Source organism: Lycium ferocissimum, chromosome 11 (assembly GCF_029784015.1).
Source record: "Lycium ferocissimum isolate CSIRO_LF1 chromosome 11, AGI_CSIRO_Lferr_CH_V1, whole genome shotgun sequence".
In the NCBI taxonomy this organism is placed as follows: domain Eukaryota; kingdom Viridiplantae; phylum Streptophyta; class Magnoliopsida; order Solanales; family Solanaceae; genus Lycium; species Lycium ferocissimum.
The window spans coordinates 35,344,855-35,364,470 of NC_081352.1; the positions used below are offsets into that span (position 1 = coordinate 35,344,855).

Consider the following 19,616-nt stretch of genomic DNA (forward strand, 5'->3'; position numbering starts at 1 on the left):
CGGCTTTGTAATTTTATTTATCTTCTTCTTTTTGTGATCACATCATATATGACTTAAGATTAAAATATTGTCAAGGAAAGTGGTCAAGATTTCTCTTGGTTGCATTTGATATATAGGTTTAATTTATATTACTCTCAAGCAGAGGCGAATCCAAGATTTCAAGAGGATGAGTTTAGTATTAGCTATGTGGTTTTTTTTGATTTTTTTTGCCTTTTGCGACTTGGGTAATTAGAAATAAAGGAAAAAAAAAGTAATTAGATGTAATATAAAAAAAGAAACACGTTTTTACTTTTGGGTAATTAGAATTATAGAAGAAAAAGGATTTGGAATAATATAAAAAGGAAAGTTAAAAGACTGCTTTAGAAAAAAAGAAGAGCATAAAACGTGCAGGAGCTCGGATTCGATCCCAAGACCCTGAGAAAATAAACGCAGCCCCTAACGGTTTCTCTCACCGATTTGACCATGTGTTCCTTTACTTAATATTAGATATATTTTCTTTAATTATACACCTAATATATCGAGTTTAGTTCAATGTGGAACACCAGGTAATGTTCGCGACCCAAATTTGATACCTAACACATTGTGATCTGTGGTCAAGATTTCTCTTGGTTGAATTTGATATATAGGTTCAATTTCTATTACTTTCAAGGACAATATATGTCCGGAAATTGGTACAAATCAAAGTACCATTCACTTATATGTACTCTGTACGAATCGCATATGGATTATGTTGCATCATAAGCTATATCACCAATATGACTTACTGGGAAATGTCTTCTTGACACCTAGGTGAATAACACTTGATATGCCAACACGCAGGTAAAACTCCCAAACAATCATTTTATAGTTCACTTAATCGGAAAACAACAACTGTAATTTCAAATTTCCTAGCTGAAAAACACGATATTAGTTTCACTTCTATCATTTGAAACTTCAAATGAAACTCTACGATAGTGGCTGTTTTCCGAAAATATGACCGAAAAATGGCTAGTGGGCGTTATTTACACCAACCAACCCACACATACAAATAATTTTACTTACCTAACACCCTTATCTACTTATTTGGTTGCTTTATTTGGATGAATGGACAAAGTCCATTGTATGATTTTCTCTTACACAACGTGGAATCCTTTTTAACCTTTACTTTTCTTTTTAGTTTGACTCAGTAGTTGCATGTCTTAAAAAGGGGTGTCTTTGTAAAAGATGGCATGGAACATTACTATAGGATACGTTAAAGGGAAGAAACTATCAAGTGTAGTAGAAAGAAAACATATGAAGTTCGTGCTGAAATTTAATATTAGGTCTAGGTACCATGAATGAATGTAATGCAATTTCAGTAGAGCCAGCCATGGCATGGAACATTACTATAGGATACGTTAAAGGGAAGAAACTATCAAGTGTAGTAGAAAGAAAACATATGAAGTTCGTGCTGAAATTTAATATTAGGTCTAGGTACCATGAATGAATGTAATGCAATTTCAGTAGAGCCAGCCACTCGATGACAACAGGAATAATAATGTCCAATTTCCTAAATTAGTCAATCTTCCGGCAACTAAAAATTATACAAGGGCAATCTTAATTCTCTACAATAATATTCGGCTGTGAAGTAAACAGAAAGTACCCCTTTGTACAATATAATTAATCTCCGACATCCAGCGGCGGATTTAGTCATGGCCCAGGGTGTTCACCCGAACACCCTGGGCAAAAAATTACAGTATATATTTAGGGTAAATTTTCTGTATTCATGTACATATATTAACTTTTGAACACCCTGAACAAATGCAAAAGGCCAGTGCGCAAGTGGTCCTGTTGTTTTTCCGAACACTCTGAGCGGAAATCCTGTATCCGCCACTGCCGACATCGTCAAACTATGTATTCATTCAGTCTACGCTAACATTATGTTCTCTATAATTTTTAAAAAGTTATCCAAAGCCTCATTGATGATTTGACCATACTTATTTATCTGATAAAGAAGTGCACCTGAAATAATTCGTTTAATAACAGCAGCCTCTAGGATATAATTGGGGCTATTTATAGGTCTATACGAGCCTTTTAGTCAATAAAGTTTGTGGGTCTTGTGGTTATAGACTTAAAGTGATCTCATGAGTAACTAGCCAAAAAAGAAGAACAAGAAAATAAGAAAAAGAGAAAAGCAAGAAAGCTGCGGTAATCTCTCTTCCTAGCTAAAAGCGGTATGATCAGTTACATATGATAAAAGAGAAAGTAGAGTTTAACTTGTAGCTTTCAAATTTGGAAAGTCTAATATTCAAGTTAACAATGAGAAATATTGTGATGGTGATAAAAGTAAAATTACATAGATTGTCAATTTGAGAAATAAAACCAACGATGCGATCAATTGTGAGAGAAAAATAGAATTCTAGTCTTATTGGAATGACAGGATTGGGTCATAAAGACAGCGTTTACAAGACAATCAAAGGTTGGAAAGAGGTGGTAAGCACCCTCCATTTTTGGTCAGAGGTTTCTGATTCGAATCTTGAAAATTGAGTCAATTTTTGTTGGAAATACTCTACTCCCAAAGTGGGATTTCTCGGCATGAATACCAAAAACTTGGGCTTAAAAGCGTATCTGAACACCAATGGTAAAAAAAGCGTCTTTTACACTCTACAATCGCCCATTAAAATAATAACCAGCAATGTATGTTTTTTTTTTGTATATTATGATAATATATATTTAGTGTATATTTTTGTATATTAGATAGTGGATGTAATTAATTTTGGCCAAACGCCCTTAAAAATGCGTTTTCAAGTGTTCGATTCAAGAATAACATAATTCCGAGTTGCTGCTTATTATAATTAATTAAGAGAATTACGTGTAAAAATAATTTTTCTATCTCTTCTACCGACACAAGACTCATTGTTTGATTTGTTCATGTGATAAAGAAGAAGAAAGAGTCGACAATTTTGACTAGATTGAACCTTTAGGTAATCAAAGTGAAGTCCGAGGTATGTACTTGATTCTTAAACAGCAATAGTTAGACGAAAAGAATGTCACAATTAAGCAGGATGCTGGCTTAACATTGCAGTGATTACCACTTTGAGGAAACGAGTTAGCAGTTAAACAAGATTACCTAAATTTAATAATAGTGCATGCCATACCGAAAGGGAAACATAAAATTAGGGACCACATAATTGGTCTCTTAAGCGAGAATTAAGCCAGGAAATTAATGGTCTCTTCTTTTATGCTGTCGGGTTGAATTTGTTAGATGTATTGTACACATAATTTCTCAGACGACTTTGCTCGTGCAACAAGATCTTCTACAAACGTGGTGCTGCATTTTAATTATAGGTCCAACTTGGTATATCAAGATATTCCTTTGAGCAACTTGTACTTCACGTGCTTGCGTTTTGTCATTTACGTTATAGAAAATTTGCATGGGAAAATACAAACTTTTCCTTCGCCCTTCCTGTTTTTTTCCTTTCCGGTAGGGATCGGTGACAATATTAGTCCATAAAAACACAACCTTTCCAAACTTATATGTGTTTGGGCGGGTTAATAACTCGTTTATTTATAAACTCAACCTAGTTTAACCGAATTCTCCCGATGAAATTTAATTTGGTCTAAATCCTGCATTTCTTAAGAAATTAATTTAATATCTTTATTTACCTATCGGTCTTAATTCATGTGACACCTTTTGGATTTCGAGATTTAAACAAATCTTTCTTTGACCATAATTTTTTCATATATCTTTTAAATTTTTTGAATTGTCAATCACTGTGAAGATTCTATGCCTGCTGAATTTAAATCATTGTGAAGATTCTTTTAAATTTTTCCAAATATGTAAATTTTATTTCAAAAAACTTGAAGATTCTATGCCCGCTGAATTCACAGTCAAAATTGAATTATTTAACTCTCGAAAACCCAACTGTGCCACATAAATTGGAACATAATGAGTATTATTTATAAGTAACTTAAAATGCTATAATTCCGAACCCATACACTTCAACTCTTCAAGTCATAATTCCGTATCTACATACCTGATTTTTGTTTAAGGTTTTCTATATATCGACAATTTTATACTATTAGGTTAAGATCAAAACAAAAAAAAAAATACAATATGGAGAAGGATTTAATCAAGCCGAAAAGAGTTATTCTAATTTGAGGATTGAGGGGGCAATACTTGTACTACTGTTTTCACATATTAGACTATACCAATATATACTTTTCTCTAATTGAAGATGATGAAGATGTCATCTCAATGAGGCAAATCATGACTACAGAAGTACTACACTTTGATCAGTCCATCAGATATCTCTTTTTCAGAGTCGAAAAATTCCTCTATGTGGTGATCGATGCTGCACAAAGGCGATTCCTCTTGTCTACCATTATTATTAATTCTGGTTCACATTACAAAAGTAAAAAATTAAAGTAGCTGGTTTTTACAGGGTATAGAGAATCTTGACATGCACTCGATAGTGTATTTGTATAAGATTAAATTGGCAGTTTGCCAGCTCCCAAAAAATAATATCACCCTCTCTGACAACCACGCACTGCTAGTTTCATTTGACGTTTACGGTTTATCTATCATATAATATATTCAAGTTCATAATACAAAAATGAACGTGTAAAGGGTTCAAATTATCAGTATTATATAAGGTTGACATAGAATCCTGATTATAATCACAAAATTATAATCCTAATTATAACCATTCTGAACCAAATTATCCATTAATGGTGTAAGGTTTTTTTGGGCTTAGCTGAACACAAACATACAGCCAACGCAAATTCTTTTAGTCAACGTTCTTATCCACTACGAAGCTATACATTTAGGAGTTGCCGGAAAATTCACAACGCTCCTGCTACTTATTACTACTAATAATTACAATTTAAGATTTAACTATGAAATAATAATAATTAAAAAAACAAGTTTTTAACAATATTATTTCTTAGGAGAGTTTCGGCTCAAGAATCTTAAAATCGTAGAGTGAAATAATAGTCAACAAGCATATATGAATATGATATTTATATCACAGTTAAAATTAATGAAAGAAGATACGTAAGAGTAGAAACAGTAGAAAGGCTGGAATAATGGGGGACAAGATAGGAGAGCAAGGATTTGAGGAAGAGATGATAATTCCCAGTGGGCTTGCCAACTTAAACACTACACATTCACGTCTTTTGATTTCTTATTTTATTCCCAATAATAATAATAATAATAATAATAATAATATTTTTTTAATAAAATATTAAAAAAATTCAAACTCCTTGTTCTCGAGATGTTAAAAATTCAGGAATTGATTTACTGACTAAATAAAGAAAAATATCTCAAAAGGGTGAGAAGTCAACGGTCAAAGAAAGATTTGCATTACTGTCTGTGTCTCCCTTATCAACCTACAAAGTATAGCATAAAAATATTAATCAAGTGTTGTATTCTCAATACATACATTCTTTTTCCTATATTTCTTCTCTTTGTTCGTAAACATTCCCATAAAATCCTCGACTCACATACTCCCAACACCAAGCACTAAGCGCCCCATCTGCATCGCGGTCCTACTTGCCTTGGTGCACCCACCCAATTCTAGTTTTCTTCTCTCGATATAATCCCATTATATAATTTGGGATTCTCACGCAGATAAGCCGTTGGATTTATTATTTATTATTTTTAATCAGTATATACATAGGGGGTTCAAAAATATGAAGAAGTAAATACATGAACAAGTCGAGAAATAAGCGTTCAACATGTACTATATATATATATATATATATATATATATATATATATATATATATATATATATATATATAATAATTTTAATCTTGTATATACACTGTAATTTTTCGCTGAGGGGTTCGGATGAACCCTTGGAGCCTACCTAGCTCCGCCCCTGCTGCTGGATGTGCAGCAATTAGATTAATTCTTTTTGGGAGTTTGTTTACGCCCTTAAATGAAATAAAAGAGATCCATGCACCCTTAATCATAGTACTTGAGTTGAAGTCTCGAGAATGAAAAAATCTCGTATAGAGAACATTTTGCCCTTAATGTGCCCCACTTGGCACAAATATAAATTTGTCAGACCAGTGAATTCTCGATATCAAATGATCAAAACAAAAATATGACAATCTAAAAAATTAGAAGTCTCAATAACTTTGTTTACAAATTTTTCCTTACAACTCTATTTGTTACTCCACTGTTAATTAAATATGATCTTTAGTACGGAGAAAAAGGTACATTTAGTTTTATACGTCCAACTTTTGAATATACAATTTAACACGTATTTTTTAACAAAGCAACCCTATAAATTTCTAATTGCTTTTTCATTTCAAAGCAACCATAATCATATCCATGTTTTAATCAAAATTTCGTTCCTAAAGGTGACATTAAGCGCTCCTAAAATTTTAGTCGAACTTTCGTTTTTCTTAGAAACAAAAAGACATCTACCGATTAATTTGGTTTATCGGATGTGCTCGTATATGGTTTTGTTTTTGTGTCCAAACTTGTCTACATACCATCTATCAGATCAGTTGACTTGTCTTTAAACTGCTACCGTCCACATTAGTCAGCCCTTGACTAGTCAATGCATTAGGACACACCAAGTGTTGATAACCTGTCCATACAAACTAAGCACTTCTTTCTTTTTCGTTTGCTTTTGTATGTCTACTACTTCTGTTTCATTAATTTTTTAGTTTCATTAATTCAGAAATACTATAAGATAAAAAGAGGAAGACATTCATGTGGTTGAAAATATAGAAAATTGATAGATTTGAATTTGTTTTAATTAAAAAGCCATTTTGATATGAATTAAAAAAAATAAGTTGAAAAACCAAATTGCCAGTTGCAACTTTCGGCGATGAAGTGATTAGCTGGCCTTCGTGTTGACTTGTTCCAATTTCTTTATTTTTATTATTTCGTGTTGTGAGGGATTTTGGGGCTCTTCACCAATAATTGGTGCAGAGTCTTAGATAATTGTACAAAGTGTTTTTGGGATTCACAAAATCACCAATGGAGTTACTTCCTTTCATCCCAGAAAACGTAGAAAAACCCTAATTATATTGCATGAGTTTGCATTGGTTCTGCTGCTTTTACATGCCATAACAAATTTTGTGCCTTTCAATTCACTTTCTCGGGTGTAACTTTGTCCCATGTTATGGAAGTTTATTTAGAACTTACTTTATGCATAAGGGACATGATTGGTCTTTTATTGGAGGGTTAATAGACAAGAAAGTTATTTATTTAATTTGTAGGTTATGGGTTTAATTTAATGGAATCGATTTGGATTCTTTTTGAATGGGTATTTGTGTCGGGATTAGGCTTTTATATCACACCTTCTTTAAGATGTGACATTTCTTCAGATTTTGCATAAACACAAAATACTTAGTACACCGCACTACCTTTATTGCCTATACACACAAGAAGCTAGTTGTGACAGGTCATGGTAAAATTGACAACCACAATTTAATGAATTATAACAGAGAATTTTGACTAATACGAAGGAGCAAAATCGAAACAAGCAACAATGAAAATTTTCCGAAGATTATAAGAATAAAGAATCTAGCGCCGTGCAGTTTTTCTTTTCATGTTTTATTCTTTATTTTTCAAGTGACGGCAACAACCAAAGAAAAACTGCTGAATGAGTTTATATGGTTAGGTTTAACATTTTGACAATCAATAATGAGAAAAGGGAACATCACAACTTCTAACTAAACCACAAATAATAAATAATAAACAACTAATGAAGTAGTCTCATAATTTTATACGCACTTGATTTAATTCTTTACGAAGTTTTAGCACCAATGAGCAACTAGAGTTGGAATTGGTGTATCTACATTGACCTTTTTTTGTGTTATATTCTTGGATTAAAGCAACATTATTTCAATATCGGAGCTTGGTATTTTGCAATCAACATTGTTCCTTAATTTACGAAATTTCAATAATGTTCACATTAATTATTGCAATTAATATGTTGATTGGTGCTTCCTAATGTTGGAGGGTTAATAGACAAGATTTTTTATTCAAGCAAATTTTGCTTGACGGTGCAAGGTGTCTATGTTACTTATCAGTTTGAAATTGTTTTTTTAGAGCATCTATGTCCCACATTTTTAATTGCTTTCTTTTTATAGTATTTCATAGAATAATTAATATGAATACGAGTTTGGAGCCTTTGACATTTTTGAATAGGTTTTATCCATTCATTAAAATTAGGTGATCATAGCTAGCTAGCTAGCTAATATTTTTGTTCAATTGTCGCCTAACTTAGGTCTAATCAAATATTTAGGGATGTATTTAAAGTCACACTCACTTTTCTTTGTTTTTTTTAAAATTGTTTTATTTTCAATGACGAGTTGAAATTATAAGGCATAATCTCTAGTTGCAATAATATATATAAAGCTCGTGTTGACAAACTCCATGTGTATTTCGGAAGAGAAAGGACATTGCTGCCCGAAATACTGGTTTTGGGCATGACTAATTAGGTAAAAATGAAAGGCATGAATTATTATGTTGTAAACAGGAATTGTTATACAGTTGGTAAAAATACAAGAATCGTTAAGCAAGAATTTCCTGCTAAGGGTACCTTTTTCCGTTAGATACTATTATCCAAGTATGGTCTATAGCTGTATCTATATACCACAATCTATTTCACAGCATACATCAACTCTTAAGAATTAAAACCTGCATTACCAATGTGGAGTTTAATACCAAAAACGAAATGATGTATAGTAATTCAGAATTTTATACAAGAAACACAATGTTGTGTTATTTATTATTGATTTAATATTTTACAATATTTATTTTAAAAACTAAATATTGTACTCCAACTAGTTAAGCAAAATTTATATTGAGAATTTTACAATATTTATTTTAAAAACTAAATATTGTACTCCAACTAGTTAAGCAAAATTTATATTGAGACGATATAATTACCTTATGTTGTCAATCAAACGACCAGCAAAATCGTGCTGTTAAAAATTATTTTCAAATTGCTGAAAGGAGCGAACAAAAAGAAGAGTTATCGAATGACAAAAAGAAAACTAAAATATGGTAGTATGTATATACGCTAATACTAATACTGGTAGTATTACGTGAAAGAGGAAGAAAGAGGTGTTTTAATTAGAAACTATCCCCACAAAACCAATTAACCAATGACTCCTATTCCTACACGTGTCAAACAACTGACGTGGGAACCAGCTGTCAATTGGCAAACAGTACATTCCTCATACCGCACGTGTTTTTCGTCCAGCTGTCATCTCCACCTTGGACAAAGTACTGGGGAAGCCCACATCCGTACAAGGACATTAATTAATTATTAATAATTTAAATTGACAAGTAATTATAGGCTACTTATACAAGTTGCTCTTTAGAAGTAGTAACGAAGAAAACGTATGCTCCCCTCCATTTTATACGAGGCCGGTTCATTTATTTGGAGTGTTAAACAGCTTTTTTTCACTTATTTTCAAATATAGATTTTTTGAATATTTTATAATAATATTTACATATTTAAAAAGTAATATAAGTTTATATAATTAATAAATCATATATATATATATATATATATATATATATATATATATATATATATATATATATATATATATATATATATATATATATATATAGAATAGAGATAGTCAAAGAAAAAATTGTTTGACTAACCAAATAGATAAACCTTCATATAAATTGGGACAAAGGTATTACGTAAATTTGGCATCCCCTAGTAGTGTGGTAAGATGGTTAAATTTTGTTAGTTCTGAATCAAATATTTCGATTCATGTTCTAAAAATAAACAACTTCTTAGTAAATTAAATTGTCGATATGTATAAATATAGCTCTTTCCAAAGCTCAATACTCATCCTTTATTTCCCAACAAATTTCCAGGGTTTCCTTGTACGAAATACGACAAGCACACCGTGTGCTGTCATTCATATGAAATTGTGTGTATATCCCCTACTTGACACTCTACCTTGAATATTCTTATTTTTCAAAATATAGTCAGACCTCTAAAATAACATTAATCCTCTTATCCATAATAACATATCTAAATATAACGGCCAAGTGTTATATTGAAAGGATTTTTTGCGTTATGTTATATTATATATTCTTTATAATAATATACTTCATTATAGCAGTCAAAAATATCCAAACAATCGACGCGTTATAAATAGCCTCTTCAAAATGAAAAACAGAAGATTGAAAAGGCAATTCTATTTGGTTGGTTAGCGTATGAAAGTCAAAATTATATGCAGGATTGTCATGTTGGTATGCTTTTTGAAAAAGTGACAGCCCATTGTTCTATACCTAACCCATACACTCCATCACATGGCGGATGAACACAAAGAAATACGGGACTGACTGATTCCAATAATTTAGATGTCTTAAGAAATGCCCTAGATATAAAATTTTGACCAGGTAAATTGAATGGTCAATAGGTTCAGTGGTATCTGTAACTCATAAAATTTAAATCTTGAATTGAAAGGTTTTGTTGCTCAATTTTTATTCTTTGACTTAAAGTATATTTTAACTTATTGCAGTAGGTAGAATGTATTATTTTATTGTGTTATTATTTTCATATTTTATGCATAATTACCTGCATTTATAATAGCGTAAAAAATCTCTTACCTTGTAACTTGTATGCATATTAGTTAAACTCTATTTGTATTACATTTTATTTTTTTATGTAAGGAGGTTTTCCGTGCGCTCTAGAATAGTCTAGTTTCTATTTTAAAGCTAAGGGAATCTCAAATGAGTGAGAGATAAACATATATGAAAATGAAAAGATAACTTGACAGCCCAAATTGACGCCAAGAGCCATATATAATTAATCTTGGCAAGGAAAGCCTTATGTCTAAATAAGGAAAGGTTGCGGAAAGTTATAAACTGAAAGGGATAAGATAAGCCGACTGATTTTTATGAACTAAAGCCCAAAAATTAGTTGTAAAATGCATTTCTAACTTTAATTAACTCTCACATAAAAGAAATTGGGGCAAACGGATAAGGCGTCCGGAAATTGTACAACAAAGATCCAAATTAGGCGACAATGACTAATCAACAACAATTAGTAAACTCTGCTGCAAATAAATATGATTAGATTAAACTTAAATACTCACTCCCGTACATTTTACTTGTCATTTTTTTGTTTGCACCTCCCTTAAGAAAACATTAACTAAAGTCTAATTTAACTAAATCATCCTTATTTATTTTTCAATTTCAACTTAATACTACTCTCTTTTTCACCACATTAACTCTCTTCATATTTATTGAAAAGGGTAGTGGAAACTAATACTCCCTCCGGATAAAAAAAAGAATCCACTTAGCCTTTCTTGGATAAAAAAAAAGAGTCCACTTAGCAAATCAAGAAAGAATTAACCTTATTTTTTCATATTTGCCCCTATTAAGTGTTATATGATCAAATTCTAATGCCTATTTAATTAGGGGTAGTTTAATCAAATTGCCTATTTTTGTCTAGGAGTTAGTATTTTCTTAAGGCGTGTGCAAATGGCTAAGTTTCTTAAGGCGTGTGCAAATGGCTAAGTGGACTCTTTTTTTTATCCGGAGGGAGTAGTAATTGACTATATCTTGATTTTCTAAAAGGGTGAAAATCATTTATCCTTCCCAACTTGCTTAAAAAATCAAATTCACCCTCAATTTTGAACGATATACATTCAATTTAATTATGATAAAGGGGGAGGAATCTCAATTTAGTACTACTCTCATTTTCACCACATTAACTCTCTCCACATTTATTGATAAGGGTAGTGAAAATTAATAGTAATTGACTGTATCTTGATTTTCTAAAAAGGTGAAAATCATTTACCCTCCCCAACTTTACTTAAAATATTAAACTCGCCCTTCGCTTTGAACAATGGACATTCAATTTAATTATGATAAGGGAGGCGGGGAGGGGGGGGGGGTATCTCAATTTAATTCTACTCTCATTTTCACCACATTATCTTTCTCCATATTTATTGATAAGGGTAATGTAAATTAATACTAGTAATTGTCAACTATTTTAGACCATCTATTTTTATAGTAAGGACAAAAAGTAAAGTGGACGGGATAGAGTAATTAATAAAGTGATAAGTTTACTATATTACCTTTTGAAAATAATAAATTCATGTTTTGGAAAATGCATTGTTAAATGAATTGTATTCCCTTAATATTAAAGGTAAAATAGATATAAAAAGATAAATTATCTCTTAATATTTCAAATTGAAAAGTAAAACTAAACGTTTATTTTAAAACAGTGAACAATTAAAAGTGGATGGAAGAAGCATTACGGAGGCATGAAACTTGTAGGGCTTTGCCAGTCACAAAAGCATGTTTTCAACTTTCCATAGGCAAATTGACACAAAAACCCATGTATATATCAACAATTAACACCAAATCCTATCCAGCCACCAAATAATGTACGTATTTTTTTTTATTTTTTTTGGGATTTTGGTACAGTATTTGTTTCTCCCTGCACTTTTAAGAGATACAGAAATTGGACCACAAGGCACAAGCCACCTTCAATCAAACATCCCTCTATATAAAGCCCCTTCTACAATGAACTTTAACCCACACCAAACAAAATTATATTTCTTTCTCTTTGTAACAAACTCTCTTTTTCTCTGTGTAACACACAGTGACGTGATAAAAAAAAAAAAAATTGTTCATTTGTAAAGGAAATTAAAGAACCATGCCTGAGGCACCAAACGCAGCTGAAAATAGTGTTGTTTCTGAAAACAACAAGGAAGTTCTTCAGTTTATTGAAGAAGTAACCACAAATGCTGATGATGTCCAAAAAAGAGTTCTTGCTGAAATACTCACACAAAATGCCCATGTTGAGTATTTGCAACGCCATGGCCTTAATGGTCATACTGATAGAGAAACTTTCAAGAAAATCATGCCGGCTATAACCTATGAGGATATTGTTACTGATATTACTCGTATAGCCAATGGTGATAAATCTCAAATCCTCTGCTCTCAACCCATCTCTGAATTTTTAACAAGGTCTGTTTTTTATTTCCTTGTTCTTTTTTCCATCCTTATCTGAATAGTATAAAGGTGTACTATAACAAAGTACAAAAACTCAAAAATATACTCCCCTAGTCCCCTTTTTCTTGATTTTGTCGTTACTGCATGTGTTTGCATTTTTTTTGTTTTAATTTATGCTAAATGTTTTTTTTTTTTTTTGGGATGTGCAGTTCAGGGACTAGTGGAGGGGAAAGAAAACTGATGCCAACAATTGAGGAAGAACTTGCAAGGAGATCACAACTCTATAGTCTTTTAATGCCTGTTATGAGTCAATTTGTGCCAGACCTTGAAAAAGGAAAAGGAATGTATTTTTTGTTCATTAAATCAGAGGCTAAGACACCAGGTGGATTACCAGCTCGCCCTGTATTAACAAGTTATTATAAAAGCCCCCATTTTAAAAACAGGCGTCCTGATCCATACACAAATTACACAAGCCCAAATGAAACAATTCTTTGTTCTGATTCTTACCAAAGTATGTATTCCCAAATGCTTTGTGGCCTTTTCCAAAACAAAGAAGTACTTCGTGTTGGGGCCGTTTTTGCCTCCGGTTTTATCCGTGCTATTCGCTTCCTCGAGAAGCACTGGCCTCTTCTTTGTCATGATATCAGAACCGGAACCATTAACAGCCAAATTACCGACCCCTCTGTTAGAGAATCAGTGTTTAAAATCCTTAAACCTGACCCAAAGTTAGCTGATTTTGTTGAAATTGAATGCAGTAAAGATTCTTGGAAAGGGATTATTACTAGGCTGTGGCCTAATACTAAGTATATTGATGTCATTGTGACTGGAACTATGTCACAATATATACCCACTCTTGATTATTACAGTAATGGCCTTCCACTTGTCTGCACTATGTATGCTTCCTCAGAGTGCTACTTTGGTGTCAATTTGAACCCCCTTTGCAAGCCTAGTGAGGTTGCTTATACACTTATTCCTACCATGGGGTACTTTGAATTCTTGCCTGTTCACAGAAACAATGGTGTCACTAATTCTATCTCCATGCCTAAAGCACTTAATGAGAAAGAGCAGCAAGAATTGGTTGATTTAGTTGATGTCAAGATTGGTCAGGAGTATGAGCTTGTTGTCACCACATATGCAGGTAATTAATTTCAAATGTCAATTAACTTTTCTTGGCTATTAATTTGTTTAGACATGTTTGCTAATGTCCCTTTTTGTGGTTCAATTTCAGGACTATACAGGTACAGAGTAGGTGATGTGCTACGGGTTGCTGGATTCAAGAACAACGCGCCACAATTCAACTTTATCTGCCGTAAAAATGTGGTCTTAAGCATTGATGCAGACAAGACGGATGAAGTAGAGCTACAAAATGCTGTGAAAAATGCTGTTACCCATCTGATGCCATTTGATGCACATGTGACAGAATACACAAGCTATGCTGATACAAACACAATTCCAGGGCACTATGTCCTATACTGGGAGCTAAATGTGAATGGCTCAACACCAGTTCCTCCATCAGTTTTTGAAGATTGTTGTCTCACAATTGAAGAGTCTCTAAACAGTGTTTACCGCCAGGGCCGGGCCTCGGACAAGTCCATCGGCCCGTTGGAAATCAAGGTTGTGGAAAATGGGACATTTGACAAGTTAATGGACTATGCTATAAGTTTAGGTGCTTCAATAAACCAGTACAAGACACCAAGGTGTGTGAAATTTGCACCCATTGTTGAGCTATTGAATTCAAGAGTTGTGTCAAGCTACTTCAGCCCAAAATGCCCAAAATGGGTTCCAGGCCACAAGCAATGGAACAACATGAACTAAAATTAATTGAGGGCTAGCTAGCACAAGTTTCTTTTGAGGATCATTTTAGTGCTAGAGATTATTAAGATTTAAGATCATCATCCTGGTTAGGTTGACCCAAACCAATTTTATGGTTTTTTTTTTTTTTTAATTTTTTTTACCCACTTTTTCTAAGTAAATCTTGGTATTAATGCTTTGTAGAATTTAACCTGTCGTCCATTATGGTAGAATCTTGAAATTAGTCATGTACAAAAAGAAAACAGTTCCTATTCTAAAAAAAGCTTCTACCTTTCATAAATTGCAACCTCTCATGGTGACAGCTGCCTTTTATTTTAGTCTTTATTCTTTGCAAATTGAGCACACATTTTATGGATATTGTTTTCTTATTTTGGGGCAGGAATCCTGCCCACTGAACTCTCATGAGCCACGTCCCAAAACGGCAGTACATAACTGCGGAGAAAGTTAAGTTTATTTATTCTGATCCAAAAGCACTACCATTAGTAGTTTAGTAGTAGTAGTATAGCATTATTTTCAGGGAAAAAGTAAACCAACTTTGTGTCATTTATAATTCAGCTACCACTTAAATTAATCTTAATACTCGTGAAACTAAACTTAAAAGATTAAAGTGCTACATATCTCCAACTCAGCTCCAGTCAATTTCTTACATAAAGTGGATCGATTGACGTATAGCTCAATGTAGAAGAATAGAACTTAGGGAGCCAGATGAAATAGTGAGAGTGTTGACTAAAAACCAAAATAACTTTTGATGAGAAAAAACGTATGGTAAGATAACAGATAATCATATTTAAACCAATCTGAAACCAACAATGACTTACTTATTTTGCGATGGTAGTATTATTATTAAAAAATACGAGGAAATTTATTAACCAGCAAGTTGTAACCAACACCTCAAATTTGGTTGGTGCTATCCACTTTGGGTCTTGGTTGGGGCTATAGGTAATATGACGCTATTTTTTGGCGATACACCTCAAGGACATTGCATTGTCCTTTGAGATTCTTGAAATTTTGAAAAAGTAGGCATGGTCTTCAAATTATCATAAGGCCGATCCAATTTGAATTTTGCACCTCTCCTAACACAACATAAATTAAATGACTATTTTACTAAGTTGTCTTTATATTAATTATTCTTTAAAAATTTAAATTTGACTACTACTATTCTAATAAGTATGAGAAATGATTACTTAATAATATTTTTATCTCAAAGTTTTGTATTAGTATATCAAGAATAAGGTCTGAAGATCGTTTGTCAATGACTTTGTTTATTACTCGTATCTTGTTAGCTAAGGTTGAACAAAAAACATGTACCGTTATTCCATTTTTTTTTTCTATGCCATAATATTCAAAGCATAACAACCAACACATAGAATTAGTCTCTTATCTTACGGATTGACGATTAAACAGCCTTTTGTTTGAACCCTTTTGAAAAATCCTAGCGGTATTTTTTATTGATTATCTGACCACATTGAGTTCTTTGCAAGAATTTGGGTACGTAAAAGAGCGACAAAAACAAATTGGGCATCTTTGACTGAGCTAAGAGGCTCATATAATGCTGCGGTCATGGAAGGAAAGTTCACAAAACTGGTTAAAAGACAAAGGGTCTGATGCAGATAGTGGAAAAAGCAATTACTGGTCCATGGTATTTATATATAAGGAGTGAATAAAGTGACAGATAAGATAATGATGATTTTTGTACTCAGAAAATGTTCGCTTGGGCTAATATTAGCCTCTGTGTAGAAAGAAGCAAACAAAAAACATTAGTGGCAGAAGGGGTCTCTGGTCTCTGCAGTGCGGCCAATGCTTTCAAGACAACGCCAGAGCAAAGAGAGGGACAAGTCCTGAGACAAACTTTCACTAAGAAAATGAAAGTGGGATTTTCTTGCTTTCCTTACTCTCTTTTCTTTTCAATTTCATTAAAAGCTTTCTTTCTTGCCTTATGTGGGGAGAGAGAGTGGGGAATTAGACTTTTCTTTGTTTCACATCCGATGTTCGATATTAGTATTGAGGCATGATTAAATTCGAATTTGTGCCGGAAGTCACCCATTGAAAGATAAAACGCTCTCTCATAAAGACAACTTTATACTCAGAACTCGAACGTAAAAATTCTGATTAAGAATGAATGAGTGCTTATCGTTCCAGTACGAGTTGGTGGGGATTTGAAATATTTTGGTTTCACACCGAAGTCCGATTAAATGCCATCGTGTTGAAAAAATCTCATATTGAGGTAAACCGCTTCCCAATAAAAATGTTTTCGTACTTAGAATTCGAACATGAAATCTCTAATTAACGATGAATGAGTTTTTATCAATTTACTTCACGTTGTTGGTGGGGATTTGGATTTTGACAGATGAGGGTTGTGTTGGCAGTCTTTTAATTTGGGCTCTTTTTGTTGTTTCTGTAGTGGAGGTGCAACCAACTGTATCATCATCATCACCATCATCATATATATTTGTCTTCTCTTTGAATTTGCAACAAATCCAAAGATTTTCTTCAAATCGCACCATGGGAACACGCTGAGTATGACCCATATTCCCTCCTTTTTTGGGTTGTTTATTTCTATTGAGATTGCCTTATCTACTAGCATCTCTCTGCATAGGACTCGTACCTTAGCTTATTTAAGTTCCGGTATTTTAACTCGTAATATAAATATATATTTAAAAAACATTAAAATATCAAATTCTAAACTCATAATTTCAAAAGTATAATTGATCTAATGGTACAAAGTTAACAGCTGAATACATCAAACTTGAATCTAAGATTTGTCCCTAACTCTTATCCTAACATAAAATATCTTGCTCAGCTCTGTATCAGTAAATTAGGAAATAGAAAATTAATTTCACAACCCAATTTGTAATTCCGTTTTTACTTCTATAATAGACTATGTTTAGCAAATTATTACTCATAATTTATTTTTGATTTTTACTAGTTTTGAGATGTGAACTAAGATAATATGGAAAAGACACAGCATTTTTAATTCATCCTATCCTTCATCCCTAGCAAAACAATGGACAAGATAAAATAAAACAGGGGGAATGAAGTATATCATGTAGATTTAACACAAAAAATAAAAATTAAGTGTCTGAAATTCTATTGTTGGTTCCTTTATCCTGTGAATGGGACTCTTTAAATGACGCAGAAATGTAACTCTTTTTTCCTTTCTTAAGTTTAAAATACTAGCATTTTTGGTAGAGCTACAAGCCTACAACTAAAGAGTTACTTATTGAGTTAGAGTCATCTAGTCTGCGTACAAAATCAAGAGCATTTTACATTTGATATTTATTCACCAAGACTAAATATGTAAGTTCATTTAAGATAATATAAAATAGCCCTGGTTAAGTCAGTTCATGAAGTTTATTCTATCCCACTAATAAAGAGAAAAGGCCAACCAACCAATTTTGAAGGTATTAAAAGCGAATGTGTATCCTTTTCCTGATTTTTCAACGAGTTGTTGATCAAGAAAATTATTAACCTTTCAGAATCTAAGCGATCTAATAAAGTTAAAAAAGTGGATGATCCCAAATGTTATAAATATAACCGCATTGTCACCTAAAGACAAGATGCTTTAAAAAAGGAAGGAGGTGGAAGCACGAAGGGTGAAAGGGGATCGAGGGTAACGATGGACCACTTTGCATCTATTGTCACTTCTATGCCACTTTTCGTATATTGACATGTAAACTTTTTGCTTTATTTGATCATCTTCTTTAGTTTAATAACGAAACAGCCACAGTAAATTATGGATTTCCTTCATTATTTACCATTATGGCATTGTATCATGGATTTTATTTCAGCTTTGATTTTGTTGTATTTAAAAAAAAAAAAAAAAATTCCAACAAATTAAAGAAGAAAGGGTCACACTTGCAGGATAAATAACAAAATACGATAATATCCAAAATAAGAAATAAAACGAAGGAGCATCACATGAGATTATTAAAAAAACCGATCATATATGAAAATTTATGTACAACCACAATTTTAGCTTTAACGTTTCAAAATTCATTTTTTTTTTCAACTTCATCCAAATGTTATCCGAAGTCCAAACGTCTAAGGGCGGATTTAAAAAGCAAAAAAACTTTTTAAAAAAAATAAGTTGGATTCTGCCCCAACTTATTTTTTTGAAATATTTTAAGACAAAATGCTATAAGTTAGGCCACCAAACACTCAAAAAAAAATTTAAAAGCGAATTTCGTGCAAGAACTTATAAATAAGCCAAACGGGCTCTAATAAACCAGCCAAAAGCAGAACAAATTCCCTTTTCTTAATAGAATAAATTCACTTCAAAAAGGGAAAAAAGAAGAAAAATATATTTCTCCAATATATGCTGAAGAATATATTTTTTATTTTCCTTGATAATAGTAGCAAATGAATATTTGCCCCAAACGGATAAAGAATAACATGAGCTAAGCATAGTCTTTCAAGAAAAGAAAAAAAATCACCATTGCCCGGAAAGCGTAAAATACGGGGATAAAATAAAAATTAGAATCAAAGAAAAACAGGGAGATTTTCTATGAGGGGGGACCGTCTCTAGGATATTGACACGTGTCGTTGACTTGATGCAATTTCCATCCTAGAATATCTAAATCTAAAGCTCAAATATGTATATCACATTTTGGACCCTACCCAGATGTGAATCCAATCACACATCACGAATCCACGTCCATTTCACATTTCACATGTGCAACGCCAACTGATTTTGCTTCCAATTTCCAGCCACTCAATTAAATTTGATTTTTTTTTTCTTCACAGCCTTATAAATCAAATATCATACTCCCTCCGGATAAAAAAGAGTGTTCACTTAGTTTTTTTTCTTGAGTCAAAAAGAGTGTTCACTTATCAAATAAAGAAAGAATTAACCTAATTTTTTAAATTTGCCCTTATT

The 19,616-nt window shown here is 32.4% G+C and overlaps 1 protein-coding gene across 1 annotated transcript; it reads left to right on the forward strand.

The window, feature by feature from the left end:
* Nucleotides 1–12,493: 12,493 nt before the first annotated feature.
* On the forward strand, nt 12,494–15,020 carry LOC132036244 (indole-3-acetic acid-amido synthetase GH3.6). The gene is made up of 3 exons (XM_059426525.1): nt 12,494–12,943; nt 13,138–14,066; nt 14,157–15,020. Exons 1-3 carry the CDS (start codon nt 12,630–12,632, stop codon nt 14,741–14,743), a joined length of 1,830 nt encoding a protein of 609 aa, XP_059282508.1. The 5' UTR covers nt 12,494–12,629; the 3' UTR covers nt 14,744–15,020.
* The last annotated feature ends 4,596 nt before the right edge of the window (nt 15,021–19,616 follow it).